The sequence below is a fragment of the Brassica napus genome, chromosome A3, assembly GCF_020379485.1.
Source record: "Brassica napus cultivar Da-Ae chromosome A3, Da-Ae, whole genome shotgun sequence".
Lineage (NCBI taxonomy): Eukaryota > Viridiplantae > Streptophyta > Magnoliopsida > Brassicales > Brassicaceae > Brassica > Brassica napus.
Genome location: NC_063436.1, coordinates 5662157 through 5674223, shown reverse-complemented (window position 1 = coordinate 5674223; position 12067 = coordinate 5662157). Strand labels below are relative to the sequence as shown.

The 12067-nt window shown below is 37.5% G+C and overlaps 3 protein-coding genes across 3 annotated transcripts; 1 reads left to right on the top strand and 2 right to left on the bottom strand.

The window, feature by feature from the left end:
• Positions 1–236: 236 nt before the first annotated feature.
• Positions 237–1873, bottom strand: LOC106387412 (ER membrane protein complex subunit 8/9 homolog). The gene is made up of 5 exons (XM_013827265.3): positions 1534–1873; positions 1268–1414; positions 1121–1180; positions 566–732; positions 237–484 (listed from the first exon to the last, which is right to left on the bottom strand). The coding sequence occupies exons 1-5, from the start codon at positions 1747–1749 to the stop codon at positions 454–456; spliced, it is 621 nt and encodes a 206-aa protein (XP_013682719.2). The 5' UTR covers positions 1750–1873; the 3' UTR covers positions 237–453.
• Positions 1874–2837: 964 nt separating this feature from the next.
• On the bottom strand, positions 2838–5496 carry LOC106387440 (heat shock protein 90-2). Its single transcript, XM_013827307.2, has 2 exons — positions 5230–5496; positions 2838–4977 (listed from the first exon to the last, which is right to left on the bottom strand). Exons 1-2 carry the CDS (start codon positions 5350–5352, stop codon positions 3001–3003), a joined length of 2100 nt encoding a protein of 699 aa, XP_013682761.2. The 5' UTR covers positions 5353–5496; the 3' UTR covers positions 2838–3000.
• A 2362-nt stretch (positions 5497–7858) lies between these two features.
• Positions 7859–10445, top strand: LOC106387415 (E3 ubiquitin-protein ligase At4g11680). Its single transcript, XM_048773227.1, has 4 exons — positions 7859–8623; positions 8835–9341; positions 9428–9788; positions 10043–10445. The coding sequence occupies exons 2-4, from the start codon at positions 8872–8874 to the stop codon at positions 10187–10189; spliced, it is 978 nt and encodes a 325-aa protein (XP_048629184.1). The 5' UTR covers positions 7859–8623; positions 8835–8871; the 3' UTR covers positions 10190–10445.
• Positions 10446–12067: the final 1622 nt, after the last annotated feature.

Genomic DNA, 12067 nt, shown 5'->3' with positions numbered 1-12067 from the left:
TTGAGAATTCAGACTATTGCCCTCTAGCACATTGCCCCACCGCCTAAGGTGTTGTCGTTAAAGGTTGTCCTGTGTTCTAAGGTGGATGCAGATAGAGTGTTGCCCGAAAAGGGTTTCATGTCCTTTAGAATTTAACTATGTACTTTCAAAATTTTAAGAAGAACAACCAAATAAAGCAAAGCTTTCATTCCAACTATGTAATCAAATTGCAACCAAAGAGATGTAAACAAAGTGAATCACAAGAACAAACCCCAAAAGATATCATTCAAATGATAAAACTAGGGTTTGAGATATGACCATTAATAGTAACTTGAACTCTGTAGCGTAAGCTTAATGGTACTTGAACAAAAAGATTCAAGGGAAAATGTAAACAAGGGTCTCTGCGAAATGTTTTTGTTTCCGAGTGAAGAAGATGAAAGCAAAACTCTAATTAGCTATATCACATACCCGTCTTCAGTTGAAAAGTCCAGGGTTTAGCCAGTCCCTGCAATCACAATGAATATAACAAGTGAGATATTACCATCGTGTGCAATAGAGGTGTTAGCTTTGTGTGTATCTAGCTTACTTGGTGACATCATCAAGATGATCATCAAAATCTGTGACGTCCTTCCATTTCTCAGATGAAATGTAATCTGACAAAACTACATTGGCCGATGGCTCTTTCAAGAGTAGCTTACTTCCTCCGTCTGTTCCAACCACTCTCCAGTTCTTTGAAGCATCTTTCACACAAAGCTAGCATATACAATAAACATAGAGTGTTACTAAACGGAAAAAAAAAATCAAAAAACTTGACCTATTAACTGCAGCAAAAGAAACTCGCATCAAAGTAGAAAATACCAAAAGAAAAGGGCGAGAAAAGTGTTGATTAAAGTACAATATAAGTTGCTAGCACAATTCAAGTAGATTGTCTAGAAACGTAATCAGTTAGTATAATCATGTTTTATATCTTTACAGTAACAGTATATTTATTTTCTGACATAAAATACTTTCAAATGCCAAGAAGCTATACTAGTGTAGAATGGCGTTCACATAAATATATATATTCCCTACTTAATTGACTACATTTCAAGTCTCATATCAATGGCTTTCCAAAACTTTTATTAAGATGAGAAATACAAACCTGCATCACAGGGCTTCGATCTTTACCCTTAGATACGGCTTCAAGCTTTTTGTTGTTCAACTACAAAACAGCATACATCACACGTGGTTAGATCTAGTGGTTCCATAAACTGCTGTGATTGAAAACAGAGGATCAAGAGATTCAAACCAAGAGAATAGGCGCCTGAGGGAAGTAGCGAGAGATGTGATCACCAATATTCTTAGCCACACCAGAGAGCTCCACATCTTCAAACCTCTCGTTGGCATGAAAGTAGCCAACGATACTCAAACCCTGAGCCACGAAATGCTCCTCTATCTAACACATCAAAAATAAATAATAAAATCTGAATCTATATTCAAACCAATGCAATCAGATCCTATTCAATTTCAAAGACTATATGTATAAAGAAGCAGAATAAGAAGAGAGAGAGTGACCATGATGAGCGAGATCTCGAGAGGAGGAAGGAGAGCTAGGTTGGAGTGGAAGAGCGGCACGGAATCGGAGATCTCCACGACTCCTTCGTCCTTAGAGCTGATTCGACCGACGAGGACTCCGTTGACCGCCGCCGTTTTGTGACGCAGAGTGTGGAGAACGAGCTTGATGTACGCGTTCTGCGAGATCTCGTACTTCAATTCGCCGTTGCCTCCCATCTCTGACTCGATCGGAGACTCACTGACTCAGTCCTTGAAGCAATCGAGAGACGTTCTGAGATCAACTTCTTTTTTGTTTGTTAACGACAGTGGAGCTGGATCTCCACATAACCGGGTCCGGTTCGGCCCGAGTTTATACCGGATTCCCTTAAATTTCCAATATAGTACGTTGCATTTTCTAAAATTGCAAACAATATCCCTAAGTTATTAAAGTTTCAAGTTGCACCCTGTATTTCATTGTTTAAAACATAAGCTCATCAAATCCAAGTCACATTTTTGAAAGTTGATTGGTTGTGACTTCGACGGTTGACCCAGATGTTTGTAGATACAACTTTGTATCTTAATGTATGGTAGGTTTTTAAGTTCATTGATCTAAACTAAGTAGAGGGGTTTACTTCAACCTGTGTGTTTTTGTTATTTGAGGAATTGTTAGATGCTAATACTGAGCTTAAAAAGTTTACTTGATTATATCAAGTCATGCAATACTCTTCTTTTAACAACTGTCACGTTTAATACAAAGCTAGAAATAAACAAGAAACGTCCATTGTCATTTACTCTGTGTTCTCAGTTCACATTTTTACTGAAGCATAAACACAAAGCTCAAAACATGAATCAGTTTTACCAAACTATAGATGCTAGAAGCTGTAACAGGAGTAGATCATAATGAAAAAAGGTACTGAGCTTAAATATAGCCTAACACAACTCGATCAAGAAATTCCAGATACCAAAGTCGTCTTTCCTAGATAACAAACATTTCTACAACTCATACAAGGCAAGAACATTGGGCAGTTAATCTATTGAGCAGATAACAAAGAACTCGTATTCAAGTCTTCTGACTTTTCTTGCCTAATCACAGGGGACTAATGTTAAGCAAAATAGTAATGCTCCTTCTGCAAACAGACAGAAAACAAAGCAACCGGAGACCTGCGTCTCATGATACAGGACGTGGGTTACTATGTTGTCTAAGCAAAGTTTCTTCGCTTGTACTATCATTGCTTCTAGTTCACAAAATAATCAAAGATCAGGATAGTGGGGATACTCATCAACCCTGCAAAAAACTCTGGATTTGCTAGAAACAAACCATCAACTGCAAAACCCTCTTCTTACTCGATAGCAAAAGATCATAGTTCGTACATAAAGCAAATAATACTCTAGAAGAGAAGGAAAAAATACTGAAATAAAAGGGTTCAAACGATAAAAAGGATCAGAGAAGTCCAGAAAAACAATCGACTGCAGCAACTGGGCAGGCTTTTAGTCGACCTCCTCCATCTTGCTGCCTTCAGCATCGGCATCATCCTCAAGCGGTGGCATCTCTGCATCGGCTTCAACGGCATCATCATCATCAATGCTCAATCCCAGCTTCAACATCCTGTGGATTCTGCTTCCGAAGGTGTTGGGCTCGTCTAAGCTGAAACCTGAAGTGAGAAGAGCAGTCTCAAAGAGGAGAAGAACAAGATCCTTCACAGACTTGTCATTCTTGTCAGCTTCGGCTCTCTTCCTCAGCTCGTCCATGATCGCATTCTCAGGATTGATCTCCATTGTCTTCTTGCTGGACATGTAACCTCCCATGCTGCTGTCTCTCAAAGCCTGCGCTTTCATGATCCTCTCCATGTTAGCAGTCCAGCCGTATTCCCCTGTTACCAGACAGCAAGGCGAGTCCACAACACGGTCGGATACAATAACCTTCTCGACCTTGTCTCCGAGTACGTCCTTGATCACTTTGCAGAGTCCCTCAAACTTCTCCTTGAGCTCCTCCTTTTTCTTCTTCTCGTCCTCTGACTCTTCCAATTTCAAGCCTTCCTTGGTTGCAGAGACGAGCTTCTTTCCCTCGAATTCCTTGAGCTGGCCAATGGCATACTCATCGATGGCATCAACCATGTAAAGGACTTCATAGCCTTTCTTCTTGAGCCTCTCAAGGAATGGAGAATTCTCCACAGCCTTTTTGCTCTCACCGGTGATGTAGAAGATATCCTCCTGACCTTCCTTCATCCTTGTCACGTAATCCTTGAGGCTGGTCAACTCATCACCGCTCTTGGTCGAGTGGTAACGGAGCAGCTCAGCGATCTTGGTTCTGTTCTGAGAGTCCTCGTGGATGCCGAGCTTCAAATTCTTAGAGAATGCTTCGTAGAACTTGTTGTAGTCCTCCTTGTTCTCAGCAATCTCAAAGAAGAGCTCCATGCACTTCTTCACGAGGTTCTTGCGGATGACCTTAAGGATCTTGTTCTGCTGCAACGTCTCTCTTGAGATGTTGAGAGGAAGATCTTCAGAGTCGACAATACCTTTGACAAAGCCAAGGTACTCTGGGATGATGTCCTCACAGTTGTCCATGATGAAGACACGACGGACGTAAAGCTTGATGTTGTTGGGCTTCTTCTTGGTGTCAAATAGATCAAAAGGAGCTCTCTTGGGTACAAAGAGAACAGCCTTGAACTCGAGCTGTCCCTCAACCGAGAAGTGCTTCACGGCCAAATGCTCTTCCCAATCGTTGCTGAGACTCTTGTAGAAGGCAGCGTACTCCTCTTTGTTGATCTCCTCAGGCTTCCTCATCCAGATAGGCTTCTGCTTGTTCACCAAGTCCCACTCGTGAGAAACCTCCTTAATCTTCTTCTTTTTCTTCTCCTCCTTTTCCTTCTCCTCATCGACCTCCTCAACCTTGCCTTCCTCGTCCTTCTTCTCTTCCTCATCTTCGTCATCACTAATCTCCTTCTCAATGGTCTTCTCGATCCACAGGGAGATTGGGTAGCTGATGAACTCAGAGTGCTTCTTGACCAAATCCTTAAGCCTCCTCTCCTCGAGGTACTCCAACTGGTCCTCCTTGAGGTGAAGGACCATCTTAGTACCCCTACCAAGACTCTCTCCAGAGGTGTCTCTGGTTACAGTGAAAGACCCACCAGCCTGAGACTCCCACACGTACTGCTCGTCGTCATTGTGCTTGGTGGTGACGATAACCTTGTCAGCAACAAGGTAAGCAGAGTAGAAACCGACACCAAACTGCCCAATCATGCTAACATCAGCACCAGCAGCCAAAGCTTCCATGAACTCCTTGGTGCCAGACCTCGCAATGGTTCCAAGGTTGTTGACCAAATCAGCCTTGGTCATACCGATACCACTATCGATGATGGTCAAGGTGTTGTTAGTCTTGTCAGGAATGATGTGAATGAAAAGCTCAGGCTGGCCATCGAGCTTGCTCTTATCGGTCAATGACTCGAATCTGATCTTGTCCAAAGCCTGTTTCACGAGATCAAAACCATTAAGTAACAAACGCAAGAACGTATACAAACGCATAGAAAGAAACTCAACCTATCTCGTAAGAATCGATCCAAAACTAAATCAGCTCAAATCATGGTAGCAAAACTAAATCTAAGAAGACAGATTTGAATAACATAGAGCTCCCTACTTCAATTTTCAAATCGGATACAACAGCAACACTAATCAAACCTAATCTACAGATCGATCGAGGAAAAAGCAAAAGAGACTTACATCGGAAGAGTTACTGATGAGCTCACGAAGGAAGATCTCCTTGTTGCTGTAGAAAGTGTTGATGATGAGGGAGAGCAACTGGTTGATCTCAGCCTGGAAGGCAAAAGTCTCGGCGTCTGCCATTGTTGCTGCTTATCGGGGAGATCTAGGGTTTATCAAGAAGAGAGAGAGAGAGAGAGAGAGAGAGCAGCCAAGTAGTCGAAGATATAAGTCATGAGGGAAGTAGTTGTGTATATATATACCCACATAATACATAAATAAATTCTAGATCCTTCTTAAGTGAGATCCATTACGCTAATATGTTAATTTTAACCTTGGCCCCAGTTTAACCCATAGAATAATTTGGGCCCAATAATTATGGGTCGTATATATTTAGCTGTAGTTTACTTCTTTTTCGATCAATGTCAGTTTTTCCTCTTCAAATTTTATATATTTTTCCAAGTATTAAGTATTTGATAATTCCGAATACTTTTAGATATTATATGAAAAATAATTAATATATTTAAGCATATGATTGTTGATCGTTCATTTTTATGTGTCTGGAATATTTCAGTTTGGTTTTGTTTCCAGTTTTTTCATATATTAAAATTTTGAATCCATTCATATATTTTATCAGTTTCATTTCAATTTTGGTATAACTTTTTGGATCGGTTTTATTCTTCAGATCCCTGTTTTTACGAGGCACTAGTGATTTTGGTGTGATAAGGTCTTAAGTTTGTGGTGTTATATGCACTAACCTTACTTCAAAACTCAGTCAAACCCTATATCAATAGACAGTGATATGTGCGAAAACATATATTTAGATAAACACAACATTATTGGTTGTAGTAGTTATCTCCTATTGTTACGGCTCATATTGTGTGTATAAATATGAATAACAGAAACAGAGTTTACATTAGCTTTGGTTATGGTATCAGAGCCAAACAACTAAATTTTCTACAAAACATTATGTTATGGTGAGATTTTTTTGATCTACCTCGTTTAGCATGGCGTCTCCATATTATCTCTATCCTTCAGATAATACATGATAAGTTCAGACACCCATTTTTTTGAATGGAGCAAACTATGAGAAATGGGCAAACTGATGCTCAACTCGTTAAGAACCAAACAAAAGATACAAGAGTTCATCAACTTCATGCTGAGATTGCATCTTGCAAACAGAATAGCGATGCAGTTAAAGTTTACTTTGGCAGACTAGAAGTAATGTGGGATGATCTAGCTGATTTTGACAAGGGTTTCTCGTACTGCTGTAGAAATCCAGAGTGTGAAGCGATGATGAAGTATGAAAAGAAAGAAGAAAAGATACGTGTCTGGATTACAGAAACATAGTTTATATTAGCTTGTTACGAAAGACGAAAGTGATGTCGGGATAACAATAACCACCAAAAACAAGCGAGAAGTCCTGTGGCTAGCTGCTAACGATATTGTATCCACGTGTCTGTGTGTTCGTGTGAAGCCACGTGTTATGCTTTGAGTGATGTTGCCTTGGAGTTTCTTTTTTTCTTATAAAAATAATTAATAAGTGGTCAATGTTCATGAAATATTCGCATGCTAAAGTAATCATGATGTTACATGTCTCCATTGGTCGACGAATTGTCGACGAGACCGACATATATACATATGGTCGACGATGCACGGAGAGAAACATGATTTATGTTCCAAGCTTTCAAATTCGATTAAACCTTATGAAATGATGATTAAATTAAATTATCCTCATTCGACGTGTAAATCAAAGAGTTTAGAACTATTTAGTTTTAAATTACAAAGTGCAATGAGTCGATAAGACGGATCTAGAATCGTAGTTCCTTGAAGGTTACTATAGATAACAATTAAAATTGCTTGTCGTTTAGATAAAAAAAATTCATTTTGGATCTTATGCTGTCAGTGTCAACTGTTAGTACTTACTATTTTTAGAGATATACCATGCATAGTCTCGGCAACTTCAACTTGTAAATGTGAATTGGTGTCCAAAATACAATGTAAGAAAGTCAACATATTTGAATGATAACGGAACCAGAATATTAGTTCTAAAGCGCTTTTATAATTTTCACAGATGCAGAACTAAATTCTGTTTTGAATACTCTAGGTCTCAACATATACGTATATAGTATTCACATAATTTGACTTTAAAACTTTGCGAAAGTTCTAGAATATTAATTCATTATTTCATTCAAAATTTATTCGCTTTTATTAATTTTTAATCATATACTTGTTCACAACTATCATCTGACAAATAAAACTCAATAATGGGGCAAAAGCCTTTTTCAAAAAATAAAAATAATAATGGGACAAAAGACAACGTGGAAACTGAAAGAAAGTGAGGAATTGGGCTCCACTCCACATCGTAAATGATAATTGATAGAAACTCTTCTGGTTGAGATTAGTTAGCCAAACATCCCCAACTCCTTCCATTTCCTCCCGCCAAATTATACAATCTTGTTGTCAAAATTAGTAATCTTAAGCATCATTTATTTATTTAATTTCCAAATAAAACTGTATATATATATATCTGATTTAATATAATTACATATGTAAAATCACTGAATTGAATAAGAACCATACTGCTACAAGGTTAAGTTATGGACGTAGAGGAAAAATTTGTAATTTTATATATAGTATATTTTTTTTATTAAAATTCAATATCACTATAGTTGGGAAATGATCAACATAATAAAAAGCGAGAAATATTTTTCTGTTATAACAAAAAGATTTGTCATACGGTGAATTTTGAATTGATGACTTCATCTAGATATTCTTAATTCTTATCCATTTCTTTTCCAAAACGAAAATTCTACAAATAAAAACAAAACAAAAAGAAATCAAATAAAATATCTTTCCCTTTCCTCTCAATCCTAGAGAGAGAGAGAGAAACAGAGTAGAGAGAGAAGAGTCTGCCTTGGCGGTTGGAATAAGCAGTTGCTATCTAAACATTGCTTCATAAACAAAACCTCAGGTGTTAGATTAGGCCAACGGTTCTCTTCCTCTCTTCCTCACCCTTTCTTTGTTTCTCTTCAAACGTAAGCAAACAAAACAAACCACAAACTTCAAAGAGTTTGTCTCTTATAAAATATATAAACAATCCTTTTGTTATGGTGTGATTCTTGGTCGCCATCTCTCGCCCAACTTCACCTTCCCTGACATAAACACAACACCTTCCTAATCTTTCTTTGTAATCATCTTTTTCTCTTGTTCCTGTCTTCTCAATCTTCTCTCCTATATTAGAAACATGATCTCCCTCTAAAACCTATTTCATTTCAGACAAAAGCTTATCTCTATACTCAAAGCTTAGGCTACTAGAGGTACTTTCCTTTTGTGAAATAGATTCCTCCTTTTCGGGAAGTCGTGGAGTTCGTGTACGGAGCTGAGTTTTGCCTTTTTGGTGGTTGCAAATAAGGTATATAGATTTTTCATGTGTTTTTATTATTGTTAAGTCATGTAAATTTCATGATTCCTTTTCTTTAGTTTCTGTGTTTTTTCTTGTGTTTTTTTTTTCCCATGATCTTTTCGTTTATATACTTCCAAGTTTCATGTGTGTGTTCACACCTTATAAACTTTCAGAAGTTTTGAATTTTTTCTTTTAATGTTCAATCTCTTTTTCTTTGAAGGTTTAAATAAAATATTCAAGGCTTTGGAAAACTTCCAATGGATGAATCATCTTCCAATATTGTCTCCATAACTATTTCATCATCGTCTTCATTGAGTACCACACCACCACGAAGTGACAACACTCATGCGCCTGCCTCTGTTCAAGAGAGGTCCTTCTACTTAAGGTTTGCTATGAGGGTATCTAGAGCTAGATGGTTTATCTTCTTGAGAAGAGTGTTTCACTATCAAAACGGATCAAGATCAGATCTCGGCTCCAATCCTTTCAACTCCACCACGTGGATGATGTCTGAGCTAATAGCTCTGCTTGTTCAGCTTACCGTGATTACACTCACACTAGCTATCTCAAAAGAAGAGAGACCTGTTTGGCCAGTGAGGTTATGGATCATAGGTTATGATGTGGGATGTCTCCTCAGTCTCATGCTATTATATGGTCGGTTTCGCCAACTAAACCAAGGAAACTGGTTTGTCGATATTGAGCAGCAACACAGAGGCAGAGATGAAACTAGGTAACTTATATTTTCTTGATTTTGAATACTATAACCTTTGCAAGATCCTGAAGTTGTATTAATATTGTATATGTTTTAAATTTCAGGAGCTCCCATTTGATGAACAAGTGCAGAACGTCTCTAGAGCTGTTCTTTGCTATTTGGTTTGTGGTTGGGAATGTTTGGGTGTTTGATTCTAGATTCGGTTCTTTCAACCATGCTCCAAAGCTTCACGTTCTCTGCGTCTGTCTTCTTTCTTGGAACGCTCTCTGCTACTCTTTTCCCTTTCTTCTCTTCCTATTCCTCTGTTGCCTTGTGCCTCTCATTAGTAGTCTCCTTGGATACAACATGAACATGGGATCTTCAGACAGAGGTGCATCTGATGACCAAATCTCTAGTCTCCCTAGCTGGAAACACAAACGAGCCGACGACAATGCTTCTGATTCAGCTCCTAAAACTGATGATCCTGTAAGTTATAATCATTTGACTCACATATCAAAGCAGACCCATAAGGGTTTTTCTTAAGACAGAGTTTTAGCAAAAATTGAATATATGGTTAGTCAATCAGATATTCAATAATGCTATGCCGGAACTGGTTTCGTTTGTAATTACTCTGTCTGATCCACTAAGTATTCTGACATCAAATGTTGTATATTATTAATCTTAGATAGATATATGATAGAAAAAAGTAGGTTTTGATTTTCTTTATTCTTGATATGCAGGAGTGTTGTATATGTTTGGCAAAGTATAAAGACAAGGAAGAAGTAAGGAAGCTTCCATGTTCACATAAGTTTCACCTTAAGTGTGTAGATCAGTGGCTTCGTATCATCTCTTGTTGTCCTCTCTGCAAACAAGATCTTTCCGGATGAAAAAGCACAAAACCCTAAAGCAGACAAGAGCTCATAAGAGACTCTGATTTTAGTTCTATAGTTTTTGGTTTGTTTGGTTTCTTCTCTCAAAGGTTTTTATTTTTATTTTTGGTTTGAAGCAAGTAGGTTACTTGTGTGAGTGAGTGTCAAAAGTTTTGTACAGAAAGAGCTCACCAGTAACCGTAAAGTACATTGTGAGGAGATACAAATCACAATGCCACAACATTTATAAAAATATTGATATAGTGTTTACACTCTTTTTTTTTGATAAGTAATAGTAATAGTGTTTACACTTCATATGGTTATTTCTCATCATGCCTTGTATTTTCAGTTCTATTTGCTAATAAAAGCATATTTAACCCCTCAGTGATTTAACCTAAACGAGGTAACTACATAAGCTTCCAAACTAATTTTGTAGTTACCAAATTCATGGTATATATATACGTTCAACTGGTGTACGACAGTTAGAATACCTGATTTTCATGTTGGACATAAACTTCGGTTCACAAGGCATCTTAATGACTTTGACTTCAACAATAAGGTGCTTTAATTTAGATTTGAATTCAAGGTCATCCCCATACTACAAATAGGAGACTAGCATTTTTGGATGTTTTTTTTGTTTAGTTCAACTTACAACATCGCCAAATTAATTAAATAGTTTTAGGGTTTTGTTTGGCGCTTAGACACAATTTGTTTCCAATATATTTTCAGTAATTATATTTTGGTTTTATCCATGTATTTCTCTAACTATTTGACGATCACAAATGTGTAAATGTGTAACTAGAAAAAGAAGAATATAACCACTAAGTCAAATATTTCCCTCTAATTCTTATTTATTCTTTTCTAGAATACTAAACCACCCGAATCTTAAAAATGCAGTTTGTCAACAACCTTACAACGACTAATTTAGTTGCCTTGTCTCTTAAGTCCCCATATAATACCCACAGACATGTCTATGAAACAACAAAAACAGTACGAATCGTTCTTATTTTTCATCAAAACCACGGCGAGAGAAAACCCTTAAGCTATAGTTGTCAGAAAATATATGGCGGAGGAGAAGTATTCCATAAATTTAGCCAATATCAAATCCCAACCTTCCGGAGGCTCTGCCGTCGAACCGATCAAGCATATTTACATTTACGTAATAAATTTATTTTTTTAGAGAGTTAGACTTATATATTTGGTAAAAGTGATATATCATATTAATTTTTTTTATTATATTGTAAATAAGTTTAATTTTTAAATTTTATCTTACTTCCCTAAAACCTTTCTCACGGTACTGCGCCGTTGGGGCTCCTCCTCCGGTAAACCAGAGAGGCAAAACTGCCTATGTTCTTCGACGACACACGCCGGTTCTTTCAGGTGCAGGCACCATCGTGCAGATTCCATGACATGTACCGGGTCTATAGGGTCCAACCTCGCTGTGCTTTTGTCGTCCAAGTCGAGCCGGTTTAGTCACTCTATCAAGGCTTAGTAAACCCCTTTTGATCGTATGTATTCGCCCCTATTCGGTAAAATAAGTGTCGATTTTGTGTTGAAAATGTATACCAAACCGTTTGGATTCGGCCTAAACCGATTGAAGACGAACTTTATGTTGTTCATCACAGATTTTACATTGTAAAATTGATTTATTGTACAATTATACGCTTAATCAATTAAATTCCATTTACACAATCATCAAAATGCCTCAAAACACACGAAATATTCATTTTCAGAATCGAGTTGAATATTTTTAAAAGGTCCTCCATATATATATCCTTACAACCCGTATATTCACTAAATGTTGATTATTGCTGCGATTTTGATGTATTGGGAAATGAAAACGTTAAAAGACAACTGATGAGTACAGGTTCCATTCAGACCGTCTATAACGTAAAT

Bases quoted from the DNA above. Each gene is read 5' to 3' on its own strand.
- LOC106387412 (XM_013827265.3), bottom strand. From the start codon at position 1,749: ATGGGAGGCAACGGCGAATTGAAGTACGAGATCTCGCAGAACGCGTAC. The intron at 1,181-1,267 runs GTTTGAATCTCT...GCTGTTTTGTAG, and splicing joins CTCAGGCGCCTATTCTCTTG to TTGAACAACAAAAAGCTTGA. The intron at 733-1,120 runs GTTTGTATTTCT...TGTATATGCTAG, and splicing joins ATCGAAGCCCTGTGATGCAG to CTTTGTGTGAAAGATGCTTC.
- LOC106387415 (XM_048773227.1), top strand. From the start codon at position 8,872: ATGGATGAATCATCTTCCAATATTGTCTCCATAACTATTTCATCATCG. The intron at 9,342-9,427 runs GTAACTTATATT...TTTAAATTTCAG, and splicing joins AGAGGCAGAGATGAAACTAG to GAGCTCCCATTTGATGAACA. The intron at 9,789-10,042 runs GTAAGTTATAAT...CTTGATATGCAG, and splicing joins CTCCTAAAACTGATGATCCT to GAGTGTTGTATATGTTTGGC.
- LOC106387440 (XM_013827307.2), bottom strand. From the start codon at position 5,352: ATGGCAGACGCCGAGACTTTTGCCTTCCAGGCTGAGATCAACCAGTTG. The intron at 4,978-5,229 runs GTAAGTCTCTTT...CTCGTGAAACAG, and splicing joins TCATCAGTAACTCTTCCGAT to GCTTTGGACAAGATCAGATT.